The following is a 13,242-nucleotide window of genomic DNA, read 5'->3' as shown; positions in this document are numbered from 1 at the left end:
AATAACTCATCAAATTAGAACGGCAAAGCATGCCTGCAACAGGAGCGCAAAATGGAAAGGAGTTGCAAGAAAAAAGCTGCCGTACTCTTTCAGAAAGAGAATTTTTTTCATGTACTTGTCAGTCGGAGCTGCAATGCAGATGTAGAATTGCGTCTTCTTCCACGTTGTTTAATGTCGCAGTACTGCGAGCGCCTCTAGTGCGTCTTTTTATATGTGTGTGTGTACCTCTCTGTCTTTTCCGAAAGTCTCCTCCATTGTCTCTCCGCCTTTCTTTTTTTCCTCCCGGTTGCTCAACACGAACAGTACAATTAAGAAGCAACAGCGGCGTTGTCCGCGTACATTGTACAGTGCCGTTGTTGTCCTTCACGATTGTCTTTTCATTTCTTTCATTTTAGTTATTGTTTACTACTATTATTGTTACTGTTAACTCCTTTTTAGTTCCCATTCGGAGCTCCGCGTACGTCCACAACCCCTCTTGAACTTAACCAATCTCAACTTTGTCACTTTTTTTAGCTTTTTTTGTTTCAGGTGACGACTTTCAATCGTTTTCTCTTCTGGTTTGCTGTGTTGGCCGCATAAGATTCTCTCTCTCCCCCCCCCCCCTTCTCCCCATGCTTCTCCCCACCAAAAAAAAAGGTTCTTAGCTTCTTTGTCATAACATTTTTGATGTATCTCAGCTCATACAATTTCCTGCTACTGCAGTTGAAACTGGGTACAGTTCCCTTTTCTTTTCTCATTTCTGCTGTTGTGCCCTCCATCCCTTCCACTACACCACAAAAGATATTTTCCCTGTTCTAGAAGAAACGTATCTGAAGCATTTTTTTCGCGCGCAGCTCTGTCCAAGTTCTTTTCTGTTGTTGCTTCGTTTAGTCTCATCTACGTGAAGGTGGGTGATGAGCAATGGGGGTATCTATCAGCAGTTCTGAGTACTGTGGCAGTCGGCGGTCTTGCAGAACCTCTCGTAACTCCACCGCAACAGCTACTCAAAAGCTCCCTTCAAAACCGAAGACGGAATCTTCCACAGCAGTACCTCATCACGCACAAGAAGCAGCGAGGTTTCCCCTCGTTTTACCGAAGAGCGAAGAAAGCGTCGGCACCTCGTGCGCATTGTCCTGTACCGTCTCCATGCAGGGCTCGCCTACCATCGTCGATCTGTTGCCGCTCGCCCGTGAGGGGGCGCAGGCAACCGCAGCGTATTCGCGCTTCTCGCGCCTCCTCTCCGGCTCGCCACACACGACTTTACCCACCTCACAACCTGCGCCGAAGGGGTGCACGACGTCACTGTCGCTGCACATGTACGCACACCGCGCTGCCACCAGCGTCTCTACCCCTCTGGTCGGCGTCGATGTGGTGCCGATTGAATACGCGTCCCCCCTCCTCGATGATCTCTCAACGGATCTGGACGACTTTGAGCTGGCCTATTCGCGCGGGGTACAGGACGGTCTCATCCCAGCTGCCGCTGCCGCTACCGGGTCTTGTATGAGCCTCCGCAGTGTCAGTCGGAGTCTCTCAGCGTCTGAGGTGGTCTTCGCGGACACCCCGTCCGATGTGGACGAGACGCTTGCGTTTATCACGCTGCGGCGGGTGGGCTTTTCCCTGTGTCGCACCTGTGGGTCGAGTCTCTGCTATCACGCCAAATTCTGCCCTGAATGCGGCTGCAGCGTGGAGGAGGTGTTCGGCGACACCCTAGTGACAACTGGTAGCGGCTGCGCGCTGGAATCAGCGTCGTTTGCCGCAGTGAAATCTTACCCCAGCAACAACTTGTCTGGTGGAAACTTTAGTGCCACTACGACGACCGCTACCACCACGCGCTCCTCGGACCGAGAAGTGGTGACTACCGCGCTGCAGGAAAGCAACGTCTTCACTCTCCAGCGCCGTAACGCCTTTGTGCGCTACGTGAAGGTGCTGCGCTCGCGTCAAGTGCTTGGTGTCGGTACGAGCGGCACCGTCTACCGTGCCGTCGACACCCGCACGGGTCAGCAGCTCGCCGTGAAGGAGTCTCTCATCAACCAAAACTCACCCGACGAACTCGCCGCCGTGCGCAACGAACTCCGGCAGCTCGCCCAGCTTCGGCACCCCTACATCGTGGAGTACTTTGGCTGCCGCGTCGAAGCAGTGGAGAGCGCTAACACCTCGTGCTTTCAGAGCTCACAGATCTCCTCGCACCCCAGCGCGCTGGAGTCGCGACGGGTTAGTCGACCCAACAACGTGATTGATCAGCGGACCACACTGTTTCCACGCTTGAGTTCAAACGCGGCCGCGCAGCGTAATGAAGTCGTTGAAGCAAAGAGGTTGGTTGCGCTCTCCACGATTCGCGTGCTGATCTTGATGGAGCGGGTGGAGTGTGGGACGCTCAGTCATCTTCTTGCCGACTTTCCTGGTGGGATGCCGGAGCAGGCGGTGCGGTGCTTTGCAGCTCAGCTGGTCGATGCCGTGCGCTACGTCCACGAGTGCGGGCTGTGCCACCGGGACATTAAACTCGACAACATCCTCCTCGCCTCTGACGGCACGATTCGCCTCACCGACTTTGGCTGTGCCGTGCGCGGTGTGAGTGGATTGACCGGCAACGGGAAACCAAGCATTGCCGGCACGCCCGCCTATATGCCGCCCGAGTCGCTCCACTGTTTGGAGCAGGCGTCCGTTGACTGGACGTTTCAAGGAAAAGCGCAGGACGTGTGGGCGGTGGGCTGCGTGGTGCACCACCTCCTCACTGCTGCGTCGCCGTGGTGTGCGTTGGCATCGCTCAGCCCCTATGCGCTGCTCCTCCACATTCAATCGCATGAGTTCCCCGTGAAGACGAAGTCGTCGCTGTCGCTCGATGCGGTGGACTTTTGCCGCCGCTGCGTCGAGCGTGACCCGCAGCGTCGCATCACAGCAGCCGAACTTGCGACCCACCCTTTTGTCACCTCGGCTCTCTCAACGTCTTCGCAACGGACTCCGCAAAGTAGCCGATGTTGACGTGGACAATCCCCCTTTAACAAAGTGAACAAGACGAACGGCACAAAATATGTATTTTACCCTTCTCATCTTGGTCTTCCGTAAGTAATGGACACTTCTGCGCGCGGTATGTATGTGCATGTCCAGGTACACTTTTCTTCAATATATGAAGACTTTTTTTTTGTTTATTTCCTCCTTTTAAATCCGTAGTGTTGTCTTGGCCACACACACACACACAGCGGAAACTGTTCAGTTGTGATTTCGCCCAGTGGAACGAACTCTTTTCCGTCCAGCTATCGCGTCAGCTATCGACGTCGTTGTTGTTGTTTTTTGCTGTTGTTCCATTTTGTCTTTGTAACGTTATGTTCTAGTGGCCCTTTTCTCATAACGCTCTTACATATAGTGCTTTGCTCTTTCCTTTTCTTTTTCTTAACGTACCCTAGATGAGGGTTCCACAGCTATTTGTAGTGTTTCTTTCTTACTTTCGTTTTTTTCTGTTGTTATCTTTGTGCAACTGTGCCCCGGCATCAATCGGTAACACTCCAGTGATTCTTTTTTCCCCCTTCCTTTCTTCAACTGAACTATCCGTAGAATCGAACCCCCATCATCACCATCATGTTGTATCTCCCGTTAATAAGTAGCTGATGTTCATTTCGACCAGCGCAACATTCTTTCCTCGCAGCCCGTGTGCGTGCGGAGTGCCGACATGCTTCATTCCGAAAAGTGATCCGCTTATCGGGTTAATCTATCTTAGTGAGGCAAAATTATCTCTTTGCTTTCCACGGTAACTCTCCCCCTTTTCCACTCTACGAACGTCCTTCGCTCTTTACTTCTGCCTCTTACTTTCTCGCGTCGTCGCAGCAAGTCACATCAAACATACCAGTGGTGTGTCTGTGCAATCATCAACAACAGCAAAAGAAAGGAAGTTACACAGCACCGTAGTCGCTGTCAGCCTCACAATGAACGGAGGTGAAAAAACCGTGTACAACGCACTGCCGAAGCTGCCCGGCTTCGCGTTTGAAGAATTGCATCAGCCCGTCACCAGAGGCCGGCAGCAACTCTGCTCAACGGAGCCCGATGGCACTCGAACGGTGAAGACGTCAGCATACTGCAAGCTTGCAGGTGGCGCGTCAGCGGCGGCGGCTCCGCCAGCGGAAGGCTGCGGCATTCCCGTGCGCGTCATCCTCCAGCACTTCCCCACCTGGCGCACGCTGGACGACAAGGTCCTGCGCTTCTTCGGCTACTACACGGAGGACGTCGTGGACAGCACTATCGAGACGTGGCGGGTGCGGAAGGTCAAACTGCACTACTTTCTCGCCGACGGTTCACTGAACGTGGTCGAGACGCCGGCGGTGCAGAACAGCGGATTTCAGAAATGCACGACGGTGTCGCGCTTCCATCCAGATGGCCTCGACGTCTTTCAAATGTGTGTCGGCGGCGTGGTCACGGTGCGAGGTTTGGACTACCACCTGGTAGACTGCGATGCCGCCACGCGCGAGTTCTGCGAGGTGATGGGCATGCCGCAGCCGGAGCCGCTCGACTACCCGTGCGACGACTTCGAGGTCCGCGCCGCTCGTGTTCCGGCCGGCATCGACGAGCAGCACGCGCAGATGCGTCGCGTCGTGGAGATGCAGGCGGCAGCGCGGACTGGCACCCATGCCAGCCTCCTCACCCCAGCGGAGCGCGTAAAGGCTCGCAACTTCTTCGAGAACGACCGCAACGTGCTGCGCTTTTACGCGGTGTGGGAGAAGCGGAAGTTCCGTCTTTTGTACTACCTCGCCGATAACACGATGGCGGTGCTATTTGACAAGGCAGAGAACGACGGCCGGGACTCGAATGCGGCATTCATTCACCGCCGCACGATTCCAAAGGAGGCCCGTGCTGCGCTGCTGTCGTTGGAGACGCTCGATCGGCCGCACGGGCCCGCTCCCGCCGTTCTCACTCCGGCCGACCTGCGCACCGGCACCGTGGTGGACATCTTCACCCGCCCCTTCTACATCTACGACTGCGACGAGCACACGCGGTCCTACATGGCGGCGCAGGGCATCCCGCAGCTCGCCGTTGACAAACCGCCCTGCGAGGAGGACGAAATCACTGTCGGGAAGCGCCGTCCGCGGCTGCCGCGGGCGCAGCGCACGGGGGCCATCGCCACGGCCGGGGTACCCGCCAAGCGCTACGGCGCCTCTACGATGATCTTCGACGACTCGTTGGGGGAAAAAGATGCGTTGAAACTGTCCCGGTACGCGCAGGACGTCTTTCGATTTGGAGCACAGCTGCTGCGGCCGTCGCAGGAAAACGAGGGCCGGCAATTCATGATCTGCTACTACCTTGCCGACGACACCGTGTCGGTGTACGAGTTACCCGTGCGCAACAGCGGCCACCTGGGCGGGAAGATTTTCGCGCGGCGTGCCGTCGACACCATCAGCGACCCGTCGTCGCTGCAGGTCGGTCGCACGGTGCATCTCGACGGCACCGACTACGTCCTCACTGAGATGGATGAACGAACGAAGCGCTTCCTGGAGATGGGGATGCCGAACATGGAGGAGGCGTATTTCCGCACGCAGGACATTCTGAACAAGGTGCCGCAGTACCTGAATCAGCACTTTTCTCGCGTGACGGACGCCTTCCGGCACTACGCCTCATCGTCAACGCAGGGGCTCACGCAGGAGAACGTGCGGGAGCTGCTCAACGACGCAGGCGTGCACGTGACGGAGGAGGAGATGGCCAATGTGATGCGGCGCATAGACGAGGACCAGGACGGCTGGGTCTCTCTCTCAGACTTCACGGAACAGCTTATGCAGCAGCAGTTCCTCTCCACCTTCAAGCCAAGGGAGTCGCTGCGCACCTTTGGCGACGTGCGCAGTGGCATCACGGTGCGTCGCGGTCCGGTACAGAGCGCAATGATGCTCAGCAAGGCGGCGAATGCAAAGACGCAGGCTGAAGCCGCGCTGCGGCAGTTCCTCAGCCTGATTGAGGCGCGCCGCACACTGGCCATCCGCTCGTTTCGCGGGGTGTCAGAGTCCACCTATGATGGCAATTTAGGTATGGCGGACTTCCAGGCGTGTGTCAAGGACCGCCTCAAGACCCCGATGACGGATGATGAAATTGGTGCCCTGCTCTTCTTCTTTTACTACGCGCCTGGCCTGAACGATTGGACGGCGCGGCGGCTGCCAGTGCAAGAAATTCGGAGGATTCTTCTTTTGTAAGACCGGATAGGGCGTTGTTGTTGCTCTCCCGTTCTTTGAGGAAGAGGTGGTGGCGTTTACCGCTCGTAGCGAACGATTATATTTCGCCTTGTTCTCATTGATGTGTGCGGACTGCGCTGTCCTTCGCCGACATTGCGGCAACTGAAGGGCCCTTTTTCGTCTCGTGCTCTCCCTGGCAGATGACAAACTTTTCATGTACATAATTTGTGAAGGAAAGAAGTTTTGGCTCGCGTGATGGACCACCTGTGAAAAAAGGGCTGGCATTTCTCTCTATGTACAGTGGTGCTCTTGCAATAAAGAAATAAAGGGGAAAAACCAAGACGAGAAATAATGTTACAATTGCTGAACACAGCACTCGGAGAAGATTTGCTTGTCACTACTGTTCTTCAAATGACAGTTTTTCCATGGCTTGCAGAGAGGAAGAGAAGAAAAATCCCCGCGAAGCGACCGGATTGCTTCCGTTTTAGGTGTTTTTTTTTTTGCCTCTTTTTACACAATCGCAGCCACTACGACTTTCTCTGTTCAAAAACAAGAAAGACGCCTTTTATAAGGTGCAATTTTCTGCGGTGTAGATCATCAAACGCTTCTCCGACCATTTCTTCCCCTCTTTCGCTGGAGCCCCGCTCCCCCTCGCTTAGTTTCACGTATTTGCACCAATACATAGAGAGTTATTGTCGTGTTTTTGTTTTTTGATATCTTATTTGCTAAGGGCAGTCTCTAGTGTGTTCACTGGGTTGTTTCCTTCGCCTGTTTGCGAGTCAGTGTACACAGATCTAAAAGCCTCATCAGAGCACGTCTTATAAGGAAATTAAAAAATCGAGTATTAACCTCCTTACACGCTCACCCTCCCACCCACGCATACACACTTTGAGTACATCCGTTGTGTTTCCAGTATCCTTCTTTTCTTTCTACAACTCAATGGCCAATACCGCTGCTCATCTGCAGGAGATCACAGGCTTGGCAGCGGCACGTGCGAAAGAGTGCTTTGATGTCTTTGGTAACTACCCGACCGCCCTCGCCTCGTTCGCCCAATCCTACGCAGCCATTCCGGCCGATTACTTCGAAGATGCCCAGGTGGCGCGTACAAATGCGCGCAAGATCAACGACGAGCTACGCGCGATTTACCGCAAAGCGCGTGAACTGAAGAGCGCCTCCGGCAAGCCCGACGCCGAGGTGTGGAAGGCGTACCCCGTTGAAGGTGAAGAGAAGCCCGCGGCTGCCTCCTCCGCTCCTGCCGCACCCGCCGCCTTCCCCGCCAAGGCTGCGGACGAACGCCCGCTCCTCAACTTTGGTGGCGCCGCTGCCCCCGCCGCCTCGGCAACGAACAAATTGGGCTTTGGCGTCGGTTCCGCCGCCCCGCAGTCGTCGATACTGGGGGCTGCGCCGGGCACGCAGGAACCACCGAAGTTCGGCTTCGGTGCGGCCCAGTCGTCGGTATTGGGGGCAGCCCCAGGCGCCAACAGCATCTTCGCCGCACCGGCGCCGGCTAGCGGCTCCCCCAACTCCGCTGCGACGTTCGGCTTTGGGGCCGCGTTGGGCTCTCCAAGTGCGACGGCGGCACCGGCTTTCGGATTTGGAAAGGCCGCAGACGCACCAGCAGCAGCAGCAGCAGAGGCGAAGGGCGAGGCAGCTGCAGCGGAAGCGGAGACTCCTGCGGCGGAGGTGAAGAAGAAGCCGGTCAAGTACTGCGACCCGAAGCACTTCACCGGGCCGTACTTTGACATGCCGCGCTTTTGGGAGGCCGAGGTGGTGGGCCGGGCGCCGCTGCTGAACTTGAACAACGGGTTTCTCGAAGCGCACAAGGACGAGCTGCGGCAGCGTCTAGCGAAGTGGGTGGCCAAGGCCGCCTTCTACCGCAAGCCCGTCAAGTACGTCGAGATCGAGGACGAGGATGAGGAGGTGGTGCGGGTGATCATCAAGGACGCCGACCGCACCTTCTTCGACCCGGAGCATCGCGCGAAGATGGTGGCCTTCCTCAACGCCATGTTTCACGAGTTCAACGCCTACGGACAGGCGATGAGCTACCTGGCGGGTCTGTGCATGCTGGTGCTGACGGAGGATGAGACGGCGGCGGTCATTCGCTTTGTCGCGACGGAGTACATCAAGGGCCACTGGGCCGCGGAGGCGGTAGGCTTTGCAACGAGCGCCTGGGTGGTAGAGCACTTCATGCAGAAGCTGCAGCCCGAAGTGGCGAAGCACCTCGAGGCGCTCAATTTCTGGCCCGACACCTACCTCCAAAAGATCCTCACCGGCCTCTGCATTCACGTGCTGCAGTTCAATGAGCTTTTCCAGTTCCTCGACGCCTTCATGGCGGGCGGCATGCACTACCTCATCCGGTTTTGCCTCGCCATCGTCGAACACTTCCGCACGAATCTCCTCGCCATCAAGGACTCCACCGAGGCGAACGAGCTGTACGAGCTGCTGCGGCTGGACTCCCGCGTTGCGGACCGCGAAGATGTGCTGACCATCTTGGCCCGCGCGCCTTCGATCGACCTGGGCGAGGACGGCAGCAGCATTGACGTGATTCGCAGCGAGGTGTACACGAAACGTATTGAGCCGCGGCTGAAGCGCGCACCCAAGACGGAGACCTTTGAGCCGTGCGTGGTGTGTGGAAAGAACCGTCCCAATTGGTGGAATGATGCCCGGGGTGCCGTCTGCGACTCCTGTAAGGACGCCGCTCCGGACCTCGCCTACGAAAAGTTTTGAGCGATCCTTTTTGTTGTTGTTGGGGGAGAGGGAAGATGGAGGAAAAATGGCGCTCCTTTCACGTATTGAAAGCTGTTCCTTGCAACACAGTTCTGCGCCATTCTTTCATTTGACAACCAGATAATTAAGCGAAATGTCGTGTTTTCCCCCGTTTATTGTTGTTCGTCGCGGATATTCGTCGGAAGTAAGGGACGTATATAATTAAAAAAAAACTGTTTCACTATTCCCCGCGTCATAAATTTCGGCCGCGGGAAGGGGGGTCATCACCGCAAACGCCAACGCGCGTCTCCCATCCCCGCAACTGGGATTGTTAAATGTGTGTTTCGCGGATAAAAGCGCCTAGCGGCCTTGCTGCCTCGTTTCAGGGTTTTTTTTTAGCTTTCGTTCTGGAAGTGCTATATATAAGTTGGTTTCAACAGTCAGCGCACGCCTGCTCACTTCGTTTGTTTTTCCCCATTTTACTCTACATTCCCCCTCCTCATTGACCGTACCCTCCGTGTCTATTTATGTGTGGGTGATACCGCGTTGACGTGATGTATTGCTGCGGTCAGTTTTTTTTTCTTGGTATGTGTGCGAAGGAGCTCTTTCTTTACGAGAGCAACATGTGAAATCGTTTTCTTCTTCCACTGTACCAAAAATACTCTTCAATTTTTTCGCGTCGTTGACTCTTCTATAGTTTTAGTTACCGGATGCCACCAAGGCGTGCGTGAGTGTTTGTGTCTACTTCTCGTAGGCTCTCCCTTCCCCCTTATATTCATGTCTTTTTTCTTTGTGAATATCCTCTAGGTTAACACTTCTTTGGTGGTCTGTATTAAATATCGTTGTTATCAAAACGCTTATTTCTTCACTGCGTAAGGAACTCAAAAAGGAAAAAAAAAGGAGGAAACGAAACGGCTCTTTGCACCGTAGCGGGTTGTAATGTTGTCGAGCCCAAAGCTACATGAGAGCGTGTTCAGCAGCGGGTCGGAGTTTCGTGACGGCGACAGCAAGTTGGGGTCAAGATTCGTTTTTTCAGCTGCGGCGGACGATGACGTGAACGTGGAAAGAGATGCGTCCGCGATGTCGGTGTGGAGGCGGCTTGCCCACGTTGAGTTGACCGCCCTCATCACCGTGGCGCTTCTCTACGGCATCGCGCTTGTGTCGACGTGGCTCTTGTCGCTGGTGGTTCGCGTTCACGTCCACCAGTTTCCATCTGGGGCCCTCACGCCAATGCAGCTCACCGCCTTCACGTTGTGCTTCTTTTCCATCGGGCTGCACGTGTCAAACTTTATTTTCACCTGGCTTCGGTGCACCCGTGACGCGGTCGCGGCAACGCGCGCAGCGTGCGAAGTCAGCGTCTACCTGCTGCTCTTCTTCGTCTGTGATCGCACTGCCTTGCTGCCTCGGCGACCCTGCGTGGGCAGTGCAGACTTCTTTTTGTTCCTCATTTTCGCCTTCGTCTGTGCAGCGCTGGCCACGGCGCGGCGCATCCGTCTTTCCTCGCATGCCGAAGTCGAGCACGCGCGCGCCGGTTTGCTGCCGTCAGCAGCAACACCAACACCATCAACAGGGCCGGAGTTGCAGGCGTCCGAGGCGCTGCTGAACCACCACCATGTGGAGGAGTGGCTGGGGTGGGTGCTGGTGCTCTACGTCATGTACGGCTACTTCCACAACGTGCACATCAATGTCCTGGTGCGCGTATGCGTGTCGTGCTTCGCTTTTTTGACGGCCTTTACGAGCTACGTGCGCTACGATAGCGAGCTACCGCAGCAGCAGTCCGCTGTCCTTCTCCTGCGGTCGTTGTGGAAGATGAACTTCCTTGCGGTAGTCACGTGCGCGTTGATGGGCAACCAGTATATGCTGTACCCCATCTGCGCCGTTCAGTCCTTCGTGATGGCCGCGGTGCACCTGATGATGAGCGTGGGGCCGTTGATGCGGAGCGGCAGCCGCGTTGTAGGGATGAAAATCGGCGCGGTCGTGGTGTTGGGATGTGTCTTGTGGGATACCCCGTTCTCGCCGGAAGTGTTCCGTCTCTTCTGGAGTCCACTCTACTGGCTTGTCCGCTACGACAACCCCGTCGTGGGTGTAGATCCGCTCGATGAGTGGCAGTTTCGCAGCAGGTTAGACCACTGGATTTGGCTGGTGGGCGTGCTGGTGGCGAACCGCGCCTCGTTCTTGAACGGGCTGCTGCGTCGTCTAGACAACCAGCGACCAGTTGGAACAGTCATAAAGTGTGCCGTCGCTGCTGCAGCGGCATCCGTCATAGCTGTGTACGCGTATGTCGCTCTGAAGACCAGGGCGGTTGACTACGATAGGTATGTGCCCTATTTCTCCTGGGCTCCTATATTGGCCTTTGTGGCGCTGCGCTGCGTTTTTCGCACGGTGCGGTGCTTCTACCTGCCCCTGTGCACGTTTTTTGGTGCCTTTGCCGTTGAGGCATACGTGGCGCACAACCACGTGTTTCTGGCCACGACGGGTCTCAACGGCGGACCGCTGTACACGCTACACCTGCTCCCTGGCGATCACCCCCTGTGTGACTTCGGCGTCTTCGCGCTGCTGCTGCTCTGCGTCTCGTACCGACTCTCGATAGCGACGCCACGGCTGCGGCAGTTTATGCTGCCCTTCAACGCCTCTCTCCTCACCGTCCTGGAGAACCTTGTGATCCTCGTGCTCGTAGTGATGTGCACGTACCTGCTGCAGTATTTGTGGTACTCGCAGAACGTCAGAGCGACCACCTACTGACCTTCAAAAAAGGACTCGTCACTGTACACGTCCAATAAAGTAAAGGAGTCCATTGCGTCCCTCTATGTAACTCACGTGTGTTTCTGTTTTGTTGGCTGGCTGGTGCGGCTTGTGTTGTTTTATCCCCGCTTTTTTGTTTTCCCGTAGTATTGTATACCTGTATTAAGCAACCACAACAAAAGAAAGAAACTCAACTTTTGTTCGCGATTGCGCGCTTCATCGGCTCCGCCGCAAACGTCACTTTGGCAGAGAGCCTGCACGGTCAACGCTCGCGATGCCGTTCCCACGCAGCATGAAGCGAGTTTTCTCTCTCATACCATCACCTTGCACTCCCTCCTCTCCCCTTCCCTTCCTACTCACTCACCCCTCTGGACACCTCTCATGTGTGCCGCCCAGTGTTGCCCGCAGGTGGCTGACCATAACCCTTTTTTTTTCACGTTTCCGCTCCCACTGCGTGTTCTCGCCGCGATGCGGCGTGCGTTGTTGAACTCCGCTCGCGAGAAGCGGGCGGTGCCGCACCCACGCGACCGCTCCGTCCGCCAGCTAGAAAAGAAGGAGAAGCGCGCCATCCGACTGGACGCGCAGAAGACGCGACTCAAGTCCGAGCAGACGTTGCACCTCATGCGCTTTTTTTGGTTTCGTGAACAGTGCGGTGCTCTCGGCTACGTAACGGAGGCGGTGCCGGATGACGTGGTAGCGCTTCTGGCGCAGTTGTACGTGGAGCGCAACGATGAGGAGCTGGCGGAACTGAAGGCGCAGCGCAACCCGCCACTCGGCCGCATCAAGACGCTCGAGGCGCTGCGGCAGCAGGAGATGGACGAGCTGGCGTCCGCGAAGGGCCTCCGTATGCCCAGCCTCAGCGACGCCGACGACGTTGAAATTTTGACCGAGATCTGGGACGGCACAAAGGAGACGGTGATGGTCGTGAATGCCGTTGGCTTCTCGCTGGCGAATCGCCCTCGACCGACGCGAGCGGTGCTGGCGCAGCTGGCGGAGCGACTTCGCCCTGTGGCGGAGGTGCGCAAGGAGGCCCCCGTGACGCTGCCGAAGCGTGCCGTCAAGTTCCACGCCGCCAAGCCCTCTGCGGCGAAGCGGAGCACCAAACATCTATCGGTGAAGAAGACGGAGGACTCGCTGGCCGGCGTCAAAAGCCGTGCCAAGGCGCGCGAGGAGGCGAAGCGGCAGAAGCGTCTTAAGGAGCAGCGTGGTGCCGCGCTCGCGAGCCGGCGTGTGTGAATCGCGTGCGGCCCTGTCGAGTCGCAGTGCAGCTCTGTGGCTTTATGTTGCTGTTGTTGTTTTGGGGTTAAGGAGGAGACTCCACCACGTGTAACGCATCTTTAACTTGTCTCATTGACGAAAAAGCGTACTACTACTAATACCACCCCTTTCTTATTGTCGCACAACGAGTGGAACACCCACCGCCATCGTTAAGCAGGCGCCGCACCACGCGCTCGCCGCGCCGCCTGGCCGCCGGCTGGTGTTTTCTCCGCCGCTTTTTCGTGTCTTCCATCTCCCCGCCCCCGCCGCCCCTCTCGACGAAAAACTCGGGTCGTTACGGGAATTGAACCCGTGACCTCCTGTACCCAAAACAGGAATCATACCACTAGACCAAACGACCTTACGTCCGAAACATCACACGCCCAGGAGCAACTGACTATAAACAGACCAGGAA

General features: G+C 56.3%; 5 protein-coding genes and 1 non-coding gene across 9 annotated transcripts; 5 read left to right on the top strand and 1 right to left on the bottom strand.

Annotated features, from left to right (window-relative positions):
* Window positions 1-302: 302 nt before the first annotated feature.
* Window positions 303-2,958, top strand: ABB37_04082 (putative protein kinase; the record flags this gene model as incomplete). Its single annotated transcript, XM_015801635.1, has 1 exon — window positions 303-2,958. The coding sequence occupies exon 1, from the start codon at window positions 901-903 to the stop codon at window positions 2,956-2,958; it is 2,058 nt and encodes a 685-aa protein (XP_015660255.1). The 5' UTR covers window positions 303-900.
* Window positions 2,959-3,797: 839 nt separating this feature from the next.
* Window positions 3,798-6,143, top strand: ABB37_04081 (hypothetical protein; the record flags this gene model as incomplete). Of its 2 annotated transcripts, none has more annotated exons than XM_015801634.1 (1): window positions 3,798-6,143. In XM_015801634.1, the coding sequence occupies exon 1, from the start codon at window positions 3,897-3,899 to the stop codon at window positions 6,141-6,143; it is 2,247 nt and encodes a 748-aa protein (XP_015660254.1). In that variant the 5' UTR covers window positions 3,798-3,896. The 2 variants fall into 2 exon arrangements, with proteins under 2 accessions (XP_015660254.1, XP_015660253.1); XM_015801633.1 differs by having other exon boundaries at window positions 3,802-6,143.
* A 637-nt stretch (window positions 6,144-6,780) lies between these two features.
* ABB37_04080 (putative GTPase activating protein) lies at window positions 6,781-8,849 on the top strand (the record flags this gene model as incomplete). Of its 2 annotated transcripts, none has more annotated exons than XM_015801632.1 (1): window positions 6,781-8,849. In XM_015801632.1, exon 1 carries the CDS (start codon window positions 7,062-7,064, stop codon window positions 8,847-8,849), a length of 1,788 nt encoding a protein of 595 aa, XP_015660252.1. In that variant the 5' UTR covers window positions 6,781-7,061. The 2 variants fall into 2 exon arrangements, with proteins under 2 accessions (XP_015660252.1, XP_015660251.1); XM_015801631.1 differs by having other exon boundaries at window positions 6,807-8,849.
* Window positions 8,850-9,398: 549 nt separating this feature from the next.
* On the top strand, window positions 9,399-11,570 carry ABB37_04079 (putative acyltransferase-like protein; the record flags this gene model as incomplete). Of its 2 annotated transcripts, none has more annotated exons than XM_015801630.1 (1): window positions 9,399-11,570. In XM_015801630.1, the coding sequence occupies exon 1, from the start codon at window positions 9,768-9,770 to the stop codon at window positions 11,568-11,570; it is 1,803 nt and encodes a 600-aa protein (XP_015660250.1). In that variant the 5' UTR covers window positions 9,399-9,767. The 2 variants fall into 2 exon arrangements, with proteins under 2 accessions (XP_015660250.1, XP_015660249.1); XM_015801629.1 differs by having other exon boundaries at window positions 9,400-11,570.
* Window positions 11,571-12,038: 468 nt separating this feature from the next.
* ABB37_04078 (hypothetical protein) lies at window positions 12,039-12,806 on the top strand (the record flags this gene model as incomplete). The annotated part of the gene is made up of 1 exon (XM_015801628.1): window positions 12,039-12,806. The coding sequence occupies one exon, from the start codon at window positions 12,039-12,041 to the stop codon at window positions 12,804-12,806; it is 768 nt and encodes a 255-aa protein (XP_015660248.1).
* A 310-nt stretch (window positions 12,807-13,116) lies between these two features.
* ABB37_04192 lies at window positions 13,117-13,188 on the bottom strand. Its single transcript has one exon. It is a non-coding gene; the product is annotated as a tRNA-Pro (tRNA).
* Between the last annotated feature and the right edge of the window lie 54 nt (window positions 13,189-13,242).

This window comes from Leptomonas pyrrhocoris, assembly GCF_001293395.1.
Source record: "Leptomonas pyrrhocoris isolate H10 chromosome Unknown, whole genome shotgun sequence".
In the NCBI taxonomy this organism is placed as follows: domain Eukaryota; phylum Euglenozoa; class Kinetoplastea; order Trypanosomatida; family Trypanosomatidae; genus Leptomonas; species Leptomonas pyrrhocoris.
This window is presented reverse-complemented; position numbering and strand designations above follow the sequence as displayed.